Here is an 18968-nt window from a genome sequence, read left to right on the forward strand (position 1 = left end):
TCAAGTTTGTATGTGTACGTGTGTTTCAGATTATCCTGACTCAACCGAAGTCAAGTTTGAAGAGCTCAAAAACGTCAAACTCGAAGAGGAGGAGGAAGAGGAGGAACAAGAAGCTGCTGCTTTGGATCTCTCTGTGAATCCTGCTTCTCTAGGGGGACGCCTTGTCTTCTCAGGTTCCAAAAAGACACTGTCTTCCAGCTTGGGCTCGACTTCTTCCCAGGAATCCATCTCTTCTGATTCAGAAACCAGTGAGCCTCTGTCCTGCCAAGCGCAAGGGCAGACAGGAGTCCTCACTGTGCACAGCTATTCCAGAGGGGATGGCCAGGTCACTGTGGGAGAGCCGTGCTCAAGGAAGAAAGGGAGCGCCACCCAAAGTATCAGTGAGCGGGAGCTGGCCGAGGTAGGTCCTCTGGGGAACTGCGTGGGAAGACATCCTGTGGATGGGGTTGAGGCTGCTGGGATGGAGACTCTGCAGGTGTCCAGGCAGGTGGGAGACACTCTCAGTCTGGGCCTGCAGCTTGCAGTTGGGCAGCACAGGAAGCCCAGTGGTACCCTTCTCTCGGCAGCTTCCTCTTTGCTCTGGTTGCTCTTTTTCTCTGCTCTCTGGCGGACTGTGGGTCCAGAGAATTAGATTGCAGCCTCAGTGAGAGTGGCAGATCTTCTGCCTGGCTTAGATGCCCGCCTTCTTTTCAGTTGGGGTGGGTGTGAGCCCTTTGCCCCACCTGCCTACCTGGGAACTGATGGGGTGAACCATCAGAAATGAAGTATTCACCGTTGTTTTGATTCCTGTCAAAGGCCAGGACCACACAGCTAGTCTGCTCCTGGTCAGAAGTTGCAGCCCAGATGTTTGCAGCTGGTTTAAGGAGTCGAGGCTACAGAGAAGGAAACACTCTGATTAGGTCTTGAGGTGAACAGGAGTATGCCAGTTTATAGAATAAAATGGGAGAGTCGTGTGCTCCATAGGGTTTTTAGTGACTAATTTTTCAGAAGTAGATTGCCAGAGTTTACTTCTGAGCTGCTTCTGGGCACACTTCAACTTCCAACCTTTCAATTAGTGGCCGAGCATGTTAATTGTTTGTACCACCTGGGGACTCCAACTTCATCTCATACTTAGCCCATAATTAAGTTTCCCAATTGTCAACAAAATGTACTTTACAGTTGGTTTGTTTGAATTGGGATTAAAGCAAGGCTCATAATTTGTTTGTTACACCTTTGGAGCTTCTGTCATCTAGAACAGGGGTGGGGAATGTCCAGCCTGCAGGCTGTATTGTTGTTCTGAAGTGCTGTCGAGTCAGTTCTGACCCATAGCAACCCTGTATAGCGTTTTCAAGGAGCAGCTGGTGAGCTTGTACCGCAAACCTTGCAGTTCAAACGGCTTTGCAGTCTGGCACGTTAACCCACAGCACCACACCAGAACTCCCATTAGGCCCGTGAAATCCTGTGGTCTGGCCCTGCCAAGGCGACTGCAGTTCTAGCCATCACATTTGTTGTTAAGTCAGTTCCAACTAAAATAGCAACCCTGTGTAGGGTTTCCGAGGAGTGGCTGGTGGGTTTGAACTGATGACCTTGCGTTTCAAACCGACCTTGTGGTCCAACACATTATCCTGCAGCGCTACACCAGAGTTAATTAAATGTCTGCCCAAATCTATAGCAGGCTAATTTTTTTTTTTTTTTAATGTTTTATTGTGAATTATGTGATCGTTTACATGGAAGATCATTAGTTTTACATTCATCTTATCGTATATCATTTCATTGCCATGGTTACAATCCCCTCCATGCATCATCAACCAACCAGAGGGTATACCCACCCTGCAAGCCTGCCCCTTGGTCGTCAGCACACAGCCCCTCTCCCTCTCTGGGTCTAGAATCCCCAGATAGCAGGCTAATTTTTAAGTTGATAATTTTGTATGGCCTGTGGATGATGTTATAAATTTAGGCAGAAGAAACATTCCCTACCCTTGATCTAGGATAATCCCCCAGCATTGATTTAAGAAACTCTGTCAGTTATCATGTGATTATTCAGTTGGGTTTCTTCAAGCAGTGTACTGGTGTTTTGGGAAGATCATTCTGGAAGCTGTAGAGCAGTTTTTTGGAGGGTAGGAGACAAAATTAGAAATGATTTGCGGTGGTTGTCTATTGAAGCTGTATTACGGATACTTTCCACTTTGTACATTATAGATGATGTGAATTTTTGAATGGTCTGTAACATTTGTTGTTGAGAATGTAAACCAACTCAACAATCTGTACATGTCCACTTAAGTGTCATTGCCTACATTCTGTCTGTTGTGCAACCTTTGTCACCCTCCTTTTCTGAGTTGTTCTTCCCCCATTAGCATAAACTCATTGCCCACTGAGGTTCTCTCAAGTTTCTGTTTTCAGTTTGATTTCATATAGGTCTTTCTTTTTTAAAATAAACTGTTTCCACTTTGTAGGAAGTTGTTAAGTGACATCAAGTTGGCTCCAACCCATTAAACAAAAATTAGAAACAGATAAACCAATTTGAACCTGTTTCTTTAGCCTGAATGAGAGGTAGTAAGGGCTTGAGCTAGGTGGTGGAGAAAGGAATGGGAGCAGACAGTGGCTTTTTGAAGCTACTTTAAAAGCAGCCTTGATGATGCTGTGAGATAAGCACTGGACGAGCTAGCTGCATGGTCGACAGTTCAAACCCACCAGCCGCTCTGCATGAGACAGATGAAGCTGTCTGCTCCCTACACAGGGTTGCTGAGTTGGAATCAATGCAGTGGCAGTAGGTTTTAACAAGTGGAACATAGTTCTGAGTGATTGGATGTGTGGGGAATAAGAGGGCAATCTGTAGCTTGGTTACTAAATGGTAGGATAGAGTTTACAGGAAAAGTGTAGATGGTTTTGAGTGTAGGTCAGGAAAGCTGTGTAGTTTTGGGATCTGTTGGTTTAGAAGTCATTAGTAGAGTACAGTGGAAGGGTGAGATGAACTTAGCTGTGGAGCATGTGTGGAGTGAAGCACACTTTTCACAGAGTGGGTGGCTGGGTATCTGTTGGGGGACCTGGGAAGGAGAATGAGAAGGCAGAGCTGTGGAACTAGGAGAGAACGTCTAGAGCAAGTGGAGGAGGAGAAAGAGTCCAGAAGATGAGGGTTATGGGTAAGTATTGCTTGTATTACAGGACAGGGGCCCGTGAAGTGGGGAGATTGAAGGAGATAATGAGGGCGAAGGGAGTGATTTGATTCTGGGTGCCTGAGGAGGCTGTGGGGCACAGGTGGAGGACAAGACCCGAGGAAATGGATACAGATGCTATAAAATGGGGTCTGCACTGATCTCTCCTGGAACAGTCATTACCTACATCTGCTTATAGTATATAACTTGACCCTTGCCAAAAGCCACTACTCCTAGAACTTTTCCATGTGGTTTCCAACTCATAGTGACCTTTGTAGGACAGAGTAGAACTGCCCATAGGGTTTCAAAGACTGCAGTCTTTCCCGAGAAAAAGTTTACTAAGCCACCAGGGCTGCGTGCTTCCTGTGTACTTCTGTCTTCTGAATCTCTCCAATATCTCCTTTCTTATGGTTCTCAGTGCAGTTGTCCTAGGCTAGGGAGGACAGTAACCGTGTAGAAACTAGACCCAGTGTCACATCCAGCCTTACTTCTGGAGTGATCAGCATGGTTACCACAAATCCTCTAAATGTGGACTAAATGACTGGATAGCCATGTTAGTGTAAGGAGCTCGCATCAGGATTAATTGTTTGGGTATGCTTGGGGAACTGATAGGCAAAGCGGAGGGCAGAGCAACTTTGCCCATTCCTTAGAGAAATCTTGTGACATTGCATCTGTATTGGGAAACAGCTGGAATCTTGAGGGATCTCCTTGGGGCTTATTCTGCCTCCTTCAGGCACACCCTCTAGGCAGATGCCACCCAGGTAAAATGTGGGTCACCAGCTATGTCAGGGGCCTTTGGTAGGACAATTTGGTAAACTGCAGTTTTTTTATGGTAATGTGCTCTAAGCAGAAGCACTTTAGGTGTAGCGTTCTTAACTGTAAAGTAAGTCACTATGATATGACTGACTGCCGCAAAAGTGCTTGTCAGTTTAAGCTGTTTTGAAAAAGTTCCCGGAACAAAGCCTGGAACAAGCCTGATGGACAACATTTGACCCATGGCCAAAGTCTGTTAGAAGGGAAGCAGAGATCGGGGACCCTTGATCTCCAGCTCTGTGGTAGATGGGCGTCTGGGACACCCCACTGGCTATCCTATCTGGACCTTACAAAGTGTCCTGTGGGGTAGGGTTCATGACTCCATTTTACCTGTTGAGTTGCTGCTTGTCCAGCTAGTTGGTAGAACGGGATTTTACCCCAGCCCTTTCCGTCATACACTGAGGGAATTTAGAAATTGGAGCACAGTGCAAGGATCAGTAGTACTGTGAAGAAAGCTGTGGATGCCACGAGGAAGGAGGAGTACTTGGCTAAGAGAAAATGTGGAAAGATTTTGGCTAGATTTGGGCAGAGACAGCATGATGATGGTGAAAAGCACAGATTTCAGAAGGCTTGGACAGCAAGTCTCCTCTTGATCGTTAGAGAGCATGCCTCATTTATCATTTGTCATGTCAAAGCAAGAAGCATGGTACTTACATGAGTGGACACAGACTGTAAAGCCGTTTGAACTGCAAGGTCAGCAGTTCAAGCTCACCAGCCGCTACTCGGAAACCCTGTTCAGGGTCGCTATGGGTCGGAACTGACTCGATGGCACTTCACAACAGCAACAAGCTGTACTAAGCAGAAGTCTGAAATAGATCTTGTTGCACTAAAATCAAGCCATCAGTAGGGCTGTGTACCTTTATGGAGATCTAGGGGAGCCTTGTTTCCTTGCCCTTTCTAGCTTCTACAGATGGCCCGTTTTCTTTGGCTCATGGCCCTCTTCCCATCTTCAAAGGCAGCGGTACCAGGCCAAGTCTTTCTCAGTTGCATCACTCTTACAGTGATCATTTCTCTGCCTCCTTCTTTCACTATTAAGGACCCTTGTGATTAGCATTGGGCTCATCAGGATAATCCAGGATAATTTTTCTTACTTTAAGGTCAACTGATTGTTGTTGTTAAGTACCATCAAGTCGATTCCGACCCATAGCGACCCTGTATAGGGTTTCCGAGGAGCACCTGGTAAGCTTGAACCACCAACCTTGCATTTCAAACGGCTTTGCAGTCTGGTGCATTAACCCACAGTACCACACCAGGACTCCAAGGTCAACTGATTAGTAACTTTAAATTCCCCTTGGTCATGTTAGCATATTCACATTTTCTAGAGATTAGGCTGTGGCCACCTTTGTGTTATTGTTGTTGTTAAGCTGTTGAGTTGTTTCTAAATCATAACCATCCTGTGTAGGGTTTCCAGGGAGCAGCTGGTGGGTTTGAACTGCGTACCTTGTGGTTTGCAGTCAGTGCTGATCCTACAGTGCCACACGTGGACATCTTTGTTGTTGTTAAGTGCCGTTGAGTTGGTTCTGACCCATAGCGATTGTGAACAGGGTTTCCGAGGCTGTAAATCTTTACGGGAGCAGAAAGCCTCATCTTTCTCCCGCGGAGCAGCTGGTAGTTTCGAACTACTGACCTTGCAGTTCGCAGCCCGATTCGTAACCACTATGCTACCAGAGCTCCTTATCCTAAAATATAGTTCTGGAAGAAATGTCTTTTTTGAGCTGTGATCTGATTCCTTTCCTTGGGCTTCTCAAGTGAGTCTCTGGTTCTTTCATGTAGAAACACACAGGGGGGTGTGTGTATACATTCCCTAATTTTTACTGTCTGTCTACTGGAATTTACCACTATAAAAAGTCCTGAAAACTCCTAAGTGCTAAATCCATTGTTCATTTCCTTGCTTGACTCTTTAGTACCGTGAATTTCTCTTCTCCCTTTGCTCCTACTTCTGTTTCTGCGTCTCTGTTTCTCCTCTTCTTCCTGTCCCTAGGAGGTTTGCTCTTTAGTCCACCAGTATTGTTAAGTGCTGTTGTGTCAGTTACGACTCACAGGGACACTGTATAGGGTTTCCGAGGCTTTAAATCTTCATGGGAGCAGAAAGCCTCATCTTTCTCCAGCAGGTCCACCAATAGTCTCATCCACTCACTGTTGAGATTTCTCAGGTGTATAGCACTTGCTCTGACCTCTGTCTAGAATCCTAGACCTTCATTTCTTACTGCCCCCTGCATATTTCCAAATGAAATACCCGTGTACACGTCATGGATGCCATGTGCAGCATATTTTACCTAGCTCATTTCCTGTCTTCATTCACACAAGTCCTTTTAAATTCCTCTCACTAGTGTGGCGCTGAAGGATAAGCACTGGTCTGCTAACTACTAGGTCAATGGTTCCAAATTTCTTCCTTGGCAACCCTATAGAAGGTTTCTATGAGACGTAACTGACTTGACAGCCCTTAACAATAACAGCACCTTGGTGGTGATCCAGTGTTGAAGTGATCCAGTGTTGAAGTCCCCACCATTTCAGGCCTCTTCATTCCCGTGCATTTCTTTTCATCTCTGCCATATCCCAGGTTTAGGCCTGCTGTTTAGATAATCTAATGTGTAACAGAAGGAAACACTGATGGTTCTGCACCATCCTCATGATCGATTCTATGCTCAAGCCCTTTGTTGTTGCCACTGAAGAGCTTCCTGTCTTTTGCTGATACTCAAGTGCTTCTCCAGGGATTGGTTTCTCCTGGTGAGACATGTCCAGATTAAACAAGACAAAATGTCTCTCCATCCTGGCTTCTGAGAATCATGCTGGCTGTACTTCTTCCAAGACAGATTTGTTCTGGAACAAATATACCACTCCATGGTATATTCAATATTCTTTGCTAACACCATAATTCAAAGGCATCCGTTTGTCACCAGCCTTCCTTATTCATTGCCTAGCTTGTGCATGCAGATGAGGCAATTGAAAATGCGATGGCTTAGGTCAGGAGCACCCTAGCCCTCAAAGTGACATCTTTGTTTTTGAGTACTTTTAAGAGTTCCTTTGTAGCAGATTTACCCAGTGTCATTTGATTTCTTTATTGCTGCTTCCATGGACATTGATTGTGGATCCAAGTAAAATGAAATCCTTGACATCTTCCATAAATGAAATTTCATTTAACCGATATACCATCAAGAAAGTTTGGCATGTATAGGATTGTCCAGTTTATTTTAGAACTCAGAAAATGAGCAGTATTCTGAAATCTAGCTCATTTAAAATATGTAATCAAAAGTAGAACTTTACTGCTTGGAATGGAGTCAAGTCTTCGATCTTTGCTTGCTCGCTCTAGTGGAGACTCTTCAGAAGAGGCTTCTTGGTGGCCATTTTTCAAACCTCTGGTTTAAACTGTCAAGGTAGATCAGATCATGGAAGTCTTCCTAGACAGCAGTAGTAAAAGTTCATCCTTACCAACCCCTAGTTCTCCACCCTCTGCCAGTGTCCCTCTGGAGAATGCAGAGTGCATCCTGTTTGTCCATTTTTCGACACTTCCCTCCTTTTCTGGGCAAACCTATGCACACAGGAGATGCTCAGTACAAATTTGCTGCTGATGCATTGAGTGAAAGTGCAGGTGGACACAAACTGGTTAGAAGAGTTGTATTTGGAAGGGCAGGCTTTATTCTCCCTGGATGTGCCCCAGGCTTTGGGGTGGGCCTGCTCAGAATGTGGTTTTTCTTGACATTCCAAGTGTGGTCTTAAGTTCTGGTATTTGATGTGGTGTCACATGTAGTCCTTAGGTCCAGGGTCCCGTCTCAGAAGTAGTACCACAGTGCTGTCATTTCTCTGCAGCACTCTCAGGCATTGATTTTTGTTGCACTGCAAAGTGACCCTCTTCCAGGCCTCATTTCCTTGTTTAATGGATTTTGCTAACCTTGTGTCTACTAATGTCAGCGTAACCAAGTTTTAAATATGTTGATGAGAAGCTCTACAGTAGTATAGTGAATCAATCCTGAACACCTTAAACCCAGTTACATTTGCTTTGACATTCCACAAATGCAGGTTAAATCCGCTTTCTCCTTTGCAGCAAAGGGCAGAGTTTCAGATACATTCTCGGTCCTGACTGATGTTTTCCCCTGGAGAAGGGGAGACTGAGAAACAAATAGTATCTACCAGCACTGAGTTTCTGACACTGTGTAAGGAAAAGCTGCCTTATTTTACATTTACTAGGGCAGCTGGTCATCCCCCAATTAGATGTCCTCTTGCCTCTCCAACTCAGATGACCCAGCTGTCCAGGCACATGGTAGGTAACTCAGGTGCTGACTGCCTGCTGCTCCAAGCAAAGGGGCACCTAGGCTCCTCAGAGCTCTCAGAGGCAGTCCCATGGCTGTGTGCTTAAGGAAGGGACTTGAGGAGATTCGTTTAGGTACATTTTTGTTTCCAGGCTGATTCTGAGAAGGTTCAGGAACTGTACTTCAGGCACACATGTTTGCCTTAAAATGTTTACAGGATCCCAATTTAGACAGTTGGCATGGCATTGTCTTTTTGACGATCTTTTTAAAAGATGGGCAGTTATTTTCTGTGTTGGCTTTTACATTTCTTTGTAGCTCCCTGTACCACTCTGGTTCTCATGATTTCTTTGTAAGACTTGACTTCTGCTCTGCCCCCAAGTTCAGGCAAGACTGATTTGATTTCATCCTGGTTCTCACAGGTTGACAATGAGTACGTGTTTTCCCTAGAGGAGAACAAGAAATCTAAGGGTCGTCGTCAGCCTTTAAGCAAGCTCCCTCGTCATCACCCACTTGTGCTGCAGGAGTGCGTCAGTGATGATGGTAAGTGGTGGTCTTGCTGGTCACTGTTGCTCTCACAGGCTAGCGGGAGGCCAAGCTAAGGGTTAAGGGTAGGCTTATTGATTAGCCATTATCTCAGGTACTCTCCAAAAGAGGACAGGATTTCCTCTTATGTTTATATCTCATTAGCTAATCAGAATTCATTCTCTGTTTGAGTACCTTGGCATGCATATAACGGGATAAATGCAGACAGGTTCTTATTCTGGGAGGTATAGGCCAAGTTTTCAGGACAGCAAGTTCTGTCAGTAATGCCAAGCTGTGTTCTGGATGTGTGCACACAAAGATGACTAAAAAGTGTGCTTGCCCTCTAGAGGCTCACAGGATAGAAATGCAAACTGGCAGATAAACAAAGCTAAAGAAGGAGGAGCTGTTAATCCAGGCAGAAGGCAAGAGAGAAGGTATTTTATGACGAGAGGACAGCATGAGTAACTATGGAGAAGAGAAATGTGTGCGTGTGTGCATGTGTGTGTGTAGCTATGCAGAGGAGCTATAATCAGTTCATTGTAGCTGGAGTTTAAAGGACAAGGCTAGGGAGCGTTAGGTGGGCTAGGTGGAGTTAGGCTAGATCATGGACTGCATTATACGTAAGCTTAAAGGCTGAGGACCTTTTCTCATAGCCATTTGTGAGCCAGTGAAGTGTCTTAAATGGGAAATGGCAGTCAGGTGGACATGAGAAACAAGTAACAATCTGCCTGGAGGATGGTTTTATGGGAACTGGTTGGGCTTTCGCAATGGTCTCAGTGAGATCTTTGGGCCTGAAGTAGGATGGTGATGGCAGGTGAAGGAGGATGTCATTAAGATAATTTGGAGATAAAATCAGCTAGACTTGGTAGTTGGCTGTGGGACTGTAGTACATTAGTTGGGAGATGGATTGGTTGAATGCCTCACTGGTTTCAAACCTTGGCTGGGTTTCAGTGCCTGTGGCGGGTGTAGACTGAGGGATGTGTGGATGTAGAGGGTGGTATCTATGATATCCTTCTTTTTCTTTTTGAAACTGGAATTCACATTTATTTCAGGAAGAGAATTGAAAGAATTGAACAAAAACAGTAAGTTGTACCAATATTTGTAGTAGTTAAACCTGCAACAGTGTAGTCCATAAAATGGGATTGTTGTTGTTAAGTGCTGTCAAGTCGGTTCTTACTCATAGTGACCATGTGTAGGGCTTCTGAGGAGTGACTGGTGAGTTTGAACCATAGAGTAGGGAGAGGGCACAGGTGGACGTGGGCAGAGAAGCAGTGAGGTGGGCAGTGGAAGAAGGGAGGGATCCAAAATAAAAACATTTAATTAAAAAAAAAAAAAAAAAAAGGGAGGGAACTGTGAGGGGACAGAAAAGAAGGGCAATCGGAGATGTGTAAGGAGAACTGAAAAATGTGTCATTGAAGCTCGGGGCGTGTCTCCCATGCTGCCTGGAGCCCAGTGAGCCATGAAGATTAGCACTGAGGAGTGTCTGCAACACTTGTCAGTGACCAGGACTCATGGCCCTGGACAGACTAGTTAGCTACCTTCACACTCTGGCTAGATGCCAGGCCTGTTCCTACCCTGCCTCTCTTCTTCCTGGCTCTAACAGCTTGGGTGGGAAGGTGTCCAGAGTCTGACCAGCTTGCTTTTGCTTCACAAGCCCCACGGTTGCCCTTTCAGATCTGGTATCAGTGGCTTAGTAGCTTTACTGCTTTCATTGCTAGAAAGAGTGTGATTAAGCGGGTTGGGGAATGACCTCAGATCTTTAGTCAGAAGTCTGGCTAGAACGTGAATCCAGGGTCCTGGGAAGTCCGTGTACTTTTCTCCAACGTAGATGGGAGAGCTTCAGGGCCTTGGGAAGAACCAGCCAGGCTCATGGCCTCCTCTTTCACTGCCTTAAAATCAATACAGAGTGTGGAAAGTTGGAAATGTAGGAAAAGTTACTGAAGGAAAACAATGATCTCAAACCTGCACTTTCAACGATGAACACTGAACATTTTGGTGTCATATCTTCCTGGCATTTTTAGTCTGACATTAAGTAATGTTGATATATTTTTTAATACATAAAAATATCATCAAGGTCATAATACATAACCTTCCCAACTTTTATGTTGAAAAATTTTCAAATGTGAAAAAGTTGAAATGATGAAAATAGCATGTGCTTTCCACCTAACTCCAACACTTGTTACCATTTGACTGTTACCATTTGCTTCTCATGTTCAAGGTACGTGTTTTATACATACATACACACACACAACGATGTTTAAAATATTTAATGTATGTATTTTAGTGTATACCTATTTATATATACATACGTTATATTTATATGCATGCAATCCTGGATGTCAAAACATTTAAAAGACAGTGATCTAGCTTTTCCTGTTCAAAGAAAGGTGATTGAACAGTTTCATTAACGTTACACACACGTAGAATTTTTCTTTTAAAAAAAAAACACGGGCCAGTTACATTTTAAGTACATCAATATGCTTCATCTCTTAAAGAAGAAAAATTCTTGTGTAAACATCAAGATATAATTATATCTAAGAAAATTAGCTATAGTTCCATAATATCCTCTACTCTGCAACCGATGATTATATTTTACCATTTGCCCCAAGAATGTGTTTTTATAGCATTTTCCTTTTAAGCCATTAACCAAACCAGGTTCACACATTGCATTTGGATGCCTCTTTAGTCTCTTTTAGTCTAGTACTTCCCTCTCCTCATAAAAAATGAAAATAAACATTTTAAGTTGCGATATAGAATAAATACACAGTAAAATGCACACATTTTAATGGTACAGCTGAATGAAGTTTTGCATATGTAAATGGTAAAATTTTGATTCCTGCAATTTTCACTTAACTGCATTTTCCCTCATCATTCAGTATTCACAGAAGGAGTACTTTTTGGCCACTTTTGGTTTTGTGAATGGAACAGATGTCAGTCTGTTAATTTTTTAGTTCTGAGCCTGTCTGTTCTTCTTTTTTCCATCTTATGCTTCTCATTCTGGCCAGAATGCAGAACTTTCGCGTGGGTTTTGGCTTCTGCTCATCCTAATTGACCCCTTCCTGTCTTAGAAGAGTTGATTGAGTTTTTGCCTTGGCCTTGCTACCCTACATTTGCCTTCACTGAGGTCATGCAGAATGGCAATTGGTAGATCCCTTTAGATTAAACATTACTATGAGGCAGAGTAGATAGCTGTTGATCTGCACCAAGCTGGAACTGATGGAGGTGAACAAATGTGCACCTTCCATGAGTATGGATCAGAGCTTTCCTTGGGCTGCTGGCAGAGTAGATAGCTGTTGATCTGTACCAAGCTGGAACTGCTGGAGGTGAACAAATGTGCACCTTCGACGAGTATGGATCAGAGCTTTCCTTGGGCTGCTTCGTAGAGCTGACAGGAGCCTCTTGGAAGGTGATTCTGTTTGTTAAGAAATGAGAGGATCCTCCACAAGGTTGATTTAGGAGTTTGCTGATCCCATGCAGCTAGATACCGTGATGCCCTGAGGTGCCCCGTGGGCTAGCACAGAGCCTATGTGCAGTTAGATGCTCTGTACTTCAGGCACTCTCTCATCACATTTGCCATAGAAGCTTTTCATACCTCCCTTACGTGGCGGTGTATGTAGAGAAACACTTTGGGCAACAGTTTATTTTCTACATAATGAATTCACACTTAAGTGAAGATTGCCTTTGTTTACCCAACAACCTTCACCTTATCTCTGTGATCTTGTGGTTGGTTAGCAGTCCAGTGCTTATCCTACAGCGCCACACCAAATTTGTCATCTTAAACCAGGAGTTTGTGAAGATAATAAATATTTTAGGTTTTACAGGCCTCTTATAATTTTTCACATACCCCTGCCTCCCAACCCTTTACAAAGGTAATTCCTAGCTCTTGCCTGGCTCAATTTGGCCTGTGGGTGGTAGTTCACCGGTCCGTGGTCTAAACTCAGGGTAGTATATCGTGGTGTCAGGGAAGAGCGTTCATCCTGGACATGTAGCTGTGGCCTTGCACTGAAATAGAGCCAGGATTGGTTGATGAATCATGCCCAGAAAAGCAGAAAGCCCACTGAACTCTCCAGAGGGAGTTAGAAAGTACTGACTGAGGTCTGTAGTATAAGAACTTTCAACTTCGTAGTTCTCTGTTATTTTACCCCTCTCTTTTCCTTCAGTGCAACTAAAGGCTATATTCTTGAAAGGCAAAAAACTTAACATACTGACTGACATCTTAGAGGCAGCAAGGAATAAGGAATACGGGAATGTATGTGTTTCTGGCACGCTGCCTTTGGGCAGCAGGACTGAGTGCTGGCAGGTGTGAGGCAGCAGAGAGTAGGGGCTTGTGTTCCTGGGGCGAGGAGAAAGAATGGAGGCCAGGAGTCATTCTCGTCTTAAGGGGCAGGCAGGACACCCCACAGCACCATCTTAGTATTAGCTTATTTTTTGCCTTCAGAGTCAGTCTGCTCTCCAGGTCTGCTCTGCGCAGCCTCAGTTGTGCAGGACTGAAAGTGACTCCCTTTTCTGCTTGCTCTTCTAGAGTTGTCTGAACAGTTGACCCTGGAAGAGGAGGCCGAGGAGACAGAGGCTTGGGCCAAGCCCCTGAGCCAGCTGTGGCAGAACCGTCCCCCGAATTTTGAGGCCGAAAAGGAATTCAATGAGACCATGGCCCAACAGGCCCCTCACTGCGCCGTCTGCATGATTTTTCTGACTTACCATCAGGTAAACCCACTCCATCCATTTTGCTTACCCAGAATTGGCATTCCCAGGGAAGCTGGATTTAATTGTTGGTACATAGCATGTCATGAGTTGTTTTAGGAAAGTTTCCCACTCCCCCCAGCATTCTCTGCTCCAGCTGTGTATTGGTTGGGCTTCATCAGGGAGATAACCCAGCTGTGAGTTTTCACTTGAGAATCCTTTGGAGAAGAGCTGAGGATGTTGCTTAGGTTCTGGGGCGACCATGCTCCCCTTTGCACCCTCACTCATCAAGACTTAGAACACTCAGGAACCTGTGTGCTTTGTCATCATTCTGTTGTTGTTAAGTGCCGTCGAGTTGTTTCCAACCCATAGCTACCCTCTATAGGGTTTCTTGTTGTTGTTGTTGTTAAGTGCCATCAAGTCGATTGGGACCCATAGTGACCCTGTGTAGGGTTTCCGAGGAGCAGCCAATGAGTTTGAACCGCCAGCCTTGCAGTTCAAATGGCTTTGCTGTCTGGCACATGTAGTCAGTGATTATTCCCGAGGTACTTTGTGGTCAGTAAGACTAGTCAGTTTGAAGGACTGCTGATTCCTTTCCTTCAACCTGGAAGCCAGGTCCTGAAGGGTTGTCTCCCTCCTCCCTCCCCCATTCCACAGAGGGTTTTGCCAATAGCAGAGGGAAACTTGGGGGAGAGGATGGAAGCAGGGGGCCTGAGGTGAGAGATGTGGGGGCTGAGCCGCCTCCCCTGGGGGGCTTTTTTGCTGGCTTTGCCAATGTGGAGCTCTTCTGTAGCCCAGTTCTAGGAGGCTGGGAAGGCATTCACAGCAGCACGTGCCAGCTGACCAGCTCAGTCTCAGCTGAGACCTGCCCAGGATAACACATGGGGACTAGTTTCCCCATGGTGGTTTAAGTTGCATGCTGTTGAAGTCTGGCAGGAACTCAGGTTTGTACTTTGCCAAAGAATGGAACCTCAGATGAATCCAATTTTATTAGTAACTCACTACTTCTTTGCACTGAGCAGAAGCAAAACTAAAGACTCATGTTGTCCTTGGCTTTGACAGAAGTTGAGTGACTGTCAGCATCAGTTTCATGAATGATGTAGGTTTAGGGGTTGACATGTTGCTGAGATGGTGGGGTGACATTGGCCATCCGACTGTTGAGCCAGTAGATACTGTTGTTAAGTGCCCTCGAATCTGTTTTGACTCATAGTGACCCTGTATAGAGTTCTCGAGAAGGGGCTGGTGGGTTTAAACCATCAACCTGTGGTTAGCAGAAAAGCGCCACATCAGGTAGCATATTTGCCAAGGGTAGTACGTGGACATAATACTCTTCATGGAGGGACCATGAGCCTCAGGAATCCACAGGTGGGGCCCTGAGTGTGTTGTGCTGCAGCTCAGGTGACCTACAGAGGGTAGACATGTTCCAAGAGAAGGAAATGAATGTTGGCCCATTAGGACCTCCTGCTCTGGGGAAGCTCCCTGGATGGGGCCACCATGGGGTGAAGTACATAGGGGAGCCCATAAGCTAGCCTATCTGCTAACATCTCCATGCATTTTATTACCACTTTGTTTGAAAAGATTGAAATCCCAGATGCCTCTTACCCTGGCTTCCTTTTCTCAGTTGTCCCCTAGGGGCCTATGTTTGATGCTGCAGTGAGAAATTGAATTTGAGTCATTAGAGGTAACTTCAATTAGCAGCTCCGGGATAATGGCTGTGCACCCGGGAGCCTCAGCCATAGTCACATCATCAGAGAGCCGCTATCTGCTGATGGAGCAGGTGGAAAACTAAGAGCATAGACATGTGTTTACGGAGGTGTACACTTGCTCTCTCCTCTCAGGTTGAGTTCGGAGGCCTTACTCAGAACTGTGGGAGTGTGCCGGATTTGGCCCCCCAGAAGCAGAGGACCAAGCCATTGATTCCAGAAATGTGTTTCACCTCGACTGGTTGTAGCACAGACATCAACCTTTCCACCCCTTACCTTGAGGAGGATGGCACCAGCATTCTGGTCTCCTGCAAGAAGTGCAGTGTCCGCGTCCATGCTAGTGAGTGCTTCTCGCCATTTTTCTTTGTCCTGGTCCCAGGGAGTGTGGATCTTCTCACTGTCAAAGTCTTTGCCACCTCTTGGTCTCCTCCATCCTCCCCTAGCCCTGAATACAAAGATTGTTTGCAAGTTGTTGAGGAGTTTGTGGCTGATTGATTCTGGGGTTCATTGTCTTTAAGGACTGCAGGAGTCCAGAGTTCTTCTGATCCCTGCAATTAAGAGGTGTCTTCTTGGGTATACATATCAGAGATTTGTCCCCACTATTCACTGTACCCTTAGTGACTACAGTTCCTGACCTTTCACATAACTGGACCACACTGTCACCTTAGCTGACCTTGGGAGCGCTGACTCTAGATTCAGGGATTTGTGGTCAGTTTGGTTGCAGCTTTGTGAAGTGGTTTATGGGAAAGAGTTGCAACTCTACAGTTCCGACTCTAGATTTAGTTTGCTTGTCACTGTGTCCCTGTTAGGTTGCTATGGGGTCCCCCCTGCCAAGGCTTCTGAAGACTGGATGTGTTCTCGGTGTTCAGCCAATGCCCTGGAGGAGGTGAGTGCTCCCATACTATTACTGTTGTCCCCGTGAAACTTGGCCTTTAGAGACTCACCAATCTACAGAGCATCTGCTGTGTGGTGCTGTCCGAATGCATTCCCATGTGGAAGGCTGAGGAGGAACCACCACTACCTTTACAGAACTTAGTGTCTGGGGTGGAACCTTGGATTCGGGCTCTCAGATGGTGCACGTTGGAACCAAGTGGAACCCATGGAACTAGGCAGTGGCCCACATAGGAAGCAATCAGAGGTCCGTAGAGCTCTAATCTGAACAGCAGTGTTTTGGTGCTCTTGTTCAGAAACAATGAATTGGACTATGCTAATAAGTAAGGTCCAAGTGGCCTCTCCGTCTTCCCACAGGGGTGTCCTGGTTACAGGGGCTGTGTAGGTTAAGCCCCACATGCTGCTTTTTTGGTTGAGGCTTCAGTTATCCAAAGGAAGTCTGGGGGAGAACAGACTGGATACTGATGACTTGGTGGTAGCCACTGTCCTCCCCTCTTTTTTCTTGGCAGGACTGCTGTTTATGCTCATTGCGAGGAGGAGCGCTGCAGAGAGCAAATGATGACAGGTGAGGTGTTTTGTGGATGGTCTCAGCGTGCATGAGCTTCATTTTGAAACAGCCTTCAGAGGCCTCGCTGCTCATCTCAATGACTGGAGAGGATTTGGGAAGTTGTGATCACATCTCAGAGGAACAGATTTTTAAAAATGGGATGCCAAGGGAAGAAGCCCCTAAGTCCCAGATTTGGCTAACTCCAACGTCCACTCTGAGCAGTGGTGTAAATAACGTCGTCTTAGAAGAGTTAAGGGTGAACTCATGGGGGCATGAAGACCCTGTGGTCATCACTGGCTGCAGCAACTTCATGACCTGGAAATGAGGACCATTATTTTGTCACAGTTGGGGCCAGTGGGCCAGTGAGTGTTTTGCACATGGCATGCTCTCTCTGGTTTAGATATGCTGTTTGAAATGAGGCTGAATGGCCTCATGGAAGACTGGAGACCCTCAACCAAACCCATGCACTATTAAATAAAACCAGCAGAAGTATCTGGTCATAGGGATCCTGAGTTGAGCTGCTCAGCTGTCAGATAGCCCATTTTCACTGAGCAACATCTTTGTGTCCAATGTTGTGTTTAATTCCTAGCTAGAGACATATGACAGATGAAGATTGTGCTCTGGAAGAGTGGACTGTCTAGGGGATAGTGACAGGTTGATGGGCAACCAGTGCTCAGCTAACCTCCAGTGAGAACTTGCCTCCGTTCCCAATGGATAGTCTTTCTGTTGGCTGTTTCCACTGCTGTAAAGACTCTTGCTGCTATTACTTGAACGCTCTATGTTCTGTTGCAGGATAGCTCAGTTAGATGTCTTTCTGATTCCGAGTGGAAAAGGTTCTGCTTGAGCCTCCCACCTTTACCTTGAAATTCTTGGCTCTGCTTTCCAGGGCCACACACAACCAGTCTGTTCCCACTCCCAATGTTACACCAACACCATTAGTCTGTAGGTTTTCCCCTGGCCTTTGAATTTAAGAGCACTTTTTAGTTGTGCTCATCTTGACACATGGCATTTTCCCAAAATGCCTAGAACTTACTGTGATTCTCTAAGGATGTCCACTGAGCAGACTTCACAGAGGTCATGGGGCTTGAGCCACATCTGAAAGAGTGAATCTGATGTGGGTACAGGCAACAGAAGAGTGAGGTCATTTAGTCTGGGTTGGGAGTGGAGGAAGGTTTGAGCAAAGGTGTGATTACAGCCTGATTGGAGCACAGTTGGAGACATTTTCAAATGTCACCCAGGTCCTGGGGTAAAAAAGGTCCATGTAAAGCTCTCCAGTTGATTTTTACCCTCTGAAATCTGCTGCAGCCAACTGTCTATGGCGCTGCCCAGTTTGCGGTAGATTTTGAGTGAGTTGGTGGTGCCAGAAGCATCAGGCAGTGTAAGGGATCTGCCCCATAACTTGTGGCTTCCCTGGAGCTTGTGCTAAGACAGTACTGATTCTTAACCTTGGTGGACTCTATTAGGTTAGGGAGGAAACACCATTGGCAGGCCATGGTCTCTGACACAGGTTTCTGAGGTAGCCTCTGCTTTTGGCAGGTGGGTCCACGTCTCCTGTGCTGTAGCAATTCTGGAAGCAAGGTTTGTCAACATTGCAGAAAGAAGTCCAGTAGATGTGAGCAAAATCCCTCTGCCCCGCTTCAAACTGGTGAGTGACAAGCAGTGGGCTGATGGACTTTCTATATGATGACCTCATTTACAAGTCTCTGGGTGGAAGCGTGCATACCATTTCTGAGAGCATTCTTTGCCCTCTTGGTTTTTGTTTAATTTTGTGATTATTGCCCTCTGGCTAAAATGACTTAATGAAGGTGTTAGTCATTAAATATAAGATTAAAAGAGGGTATCTGTGCCCTTGTGTTTTGGGAAGGAGGTTGGCTTGTGCTCATTTTTCTCTATGTAAGTGGGTCGGGGAGCAGGGGAGGAGGCTGTGCTGTTAGTTTCTGGGGTAATTGTCCCGCTCCTTCTGTTCTGCAGAAATGTGTCTTCTGTAAGAAGCGGAGGAAAAGAGCTGCTGGCTGCTGTGTGCAGTGTTCTCACGGCCGTTGCCCAACTGCCTTCCACGTGAGCTGTGCTCAGGCTGCTGGAGTGATGATGCAGCCAGATGACTGGCCTTTTGTTGTTTTCATCACCTGCTTTCGGCACAAGATTCCTAATTTGGAGGTAAGGGGGGTCTGTTTTGGAATCCTCTGGACAGAGTTCAGGATCGTTTTCTCTGGATGCTATCCATTTACTGTTTCAGCAAGTATTTCCTGCTGTATAATGCTTGATGGAGAGAGAGAATAAATAAGGGATTAAGAGATGGCCCCCATCCAGCCCTCCGCCTGCCTTCATGATTCAGTGGCACCAAACTGCTTACGGTTGATTTCTTAATGATTGTCTGTGTGCTTGTGTCTTCAGCAAGATAAAGGCCTCAAGGGTCTGTAGCTTATTGATAGGT

General features: G+C 45.7%; 1 protein-coding gene across 1 annotated transcript in view; it reads left to right on the forward strand.

Annotated features, from left to right (window-relative positions):
• KDM4A (lysine (K)-specific demethylase 4A) overlaps positions 1-18968 on the forward strand; it is a 46981-nt gene that overhangs the window by 16334 nt on the left and 11679 nt on the right. Inside the window, exons 10-17 of the mRNA XM_006839669.1 lie at positions 30-400; positions 8611-8731; positions 13236-13417; positions 15232-15436; positions 15906-15982; positions 16497-16552; positions 18071-18179; positions 18506-18691. Coding sequence (XP_006839732.1) covers positions 30-400; positions 8611-8731; positions 13236-13417; positions 15232-15436; positions 15906-15982; positions 16497-16552; positions 18071-18179; positions 18506-18691 — 1307 coding nt within the window. The remainder of the gene's footprint in view (positions 1-29; positions 401-8610; positions 8732-13235; positions 13418-15231; positions 15437-15905; positions 15983-16496; positions 16553-18070; positions 18180-18505; positions 18692-18968) is intronic.

This window comes from Chrysochloris asiatica, unplaced genomic scaffold (assembly GCF_000296735.1).
Source record: "Chrysochloris asiatica unplaced genomic scaffold, ChrAsi1.0 scaffold00026, whole genome shotgun sequence".
Classification (NCBI taxonomy): Eukaryota; Metazoa; Chordata; class Mammalia; order Afrosoricida; family Chrysochloridae; genus Chrysochloris; species Chrysochloris asiatica.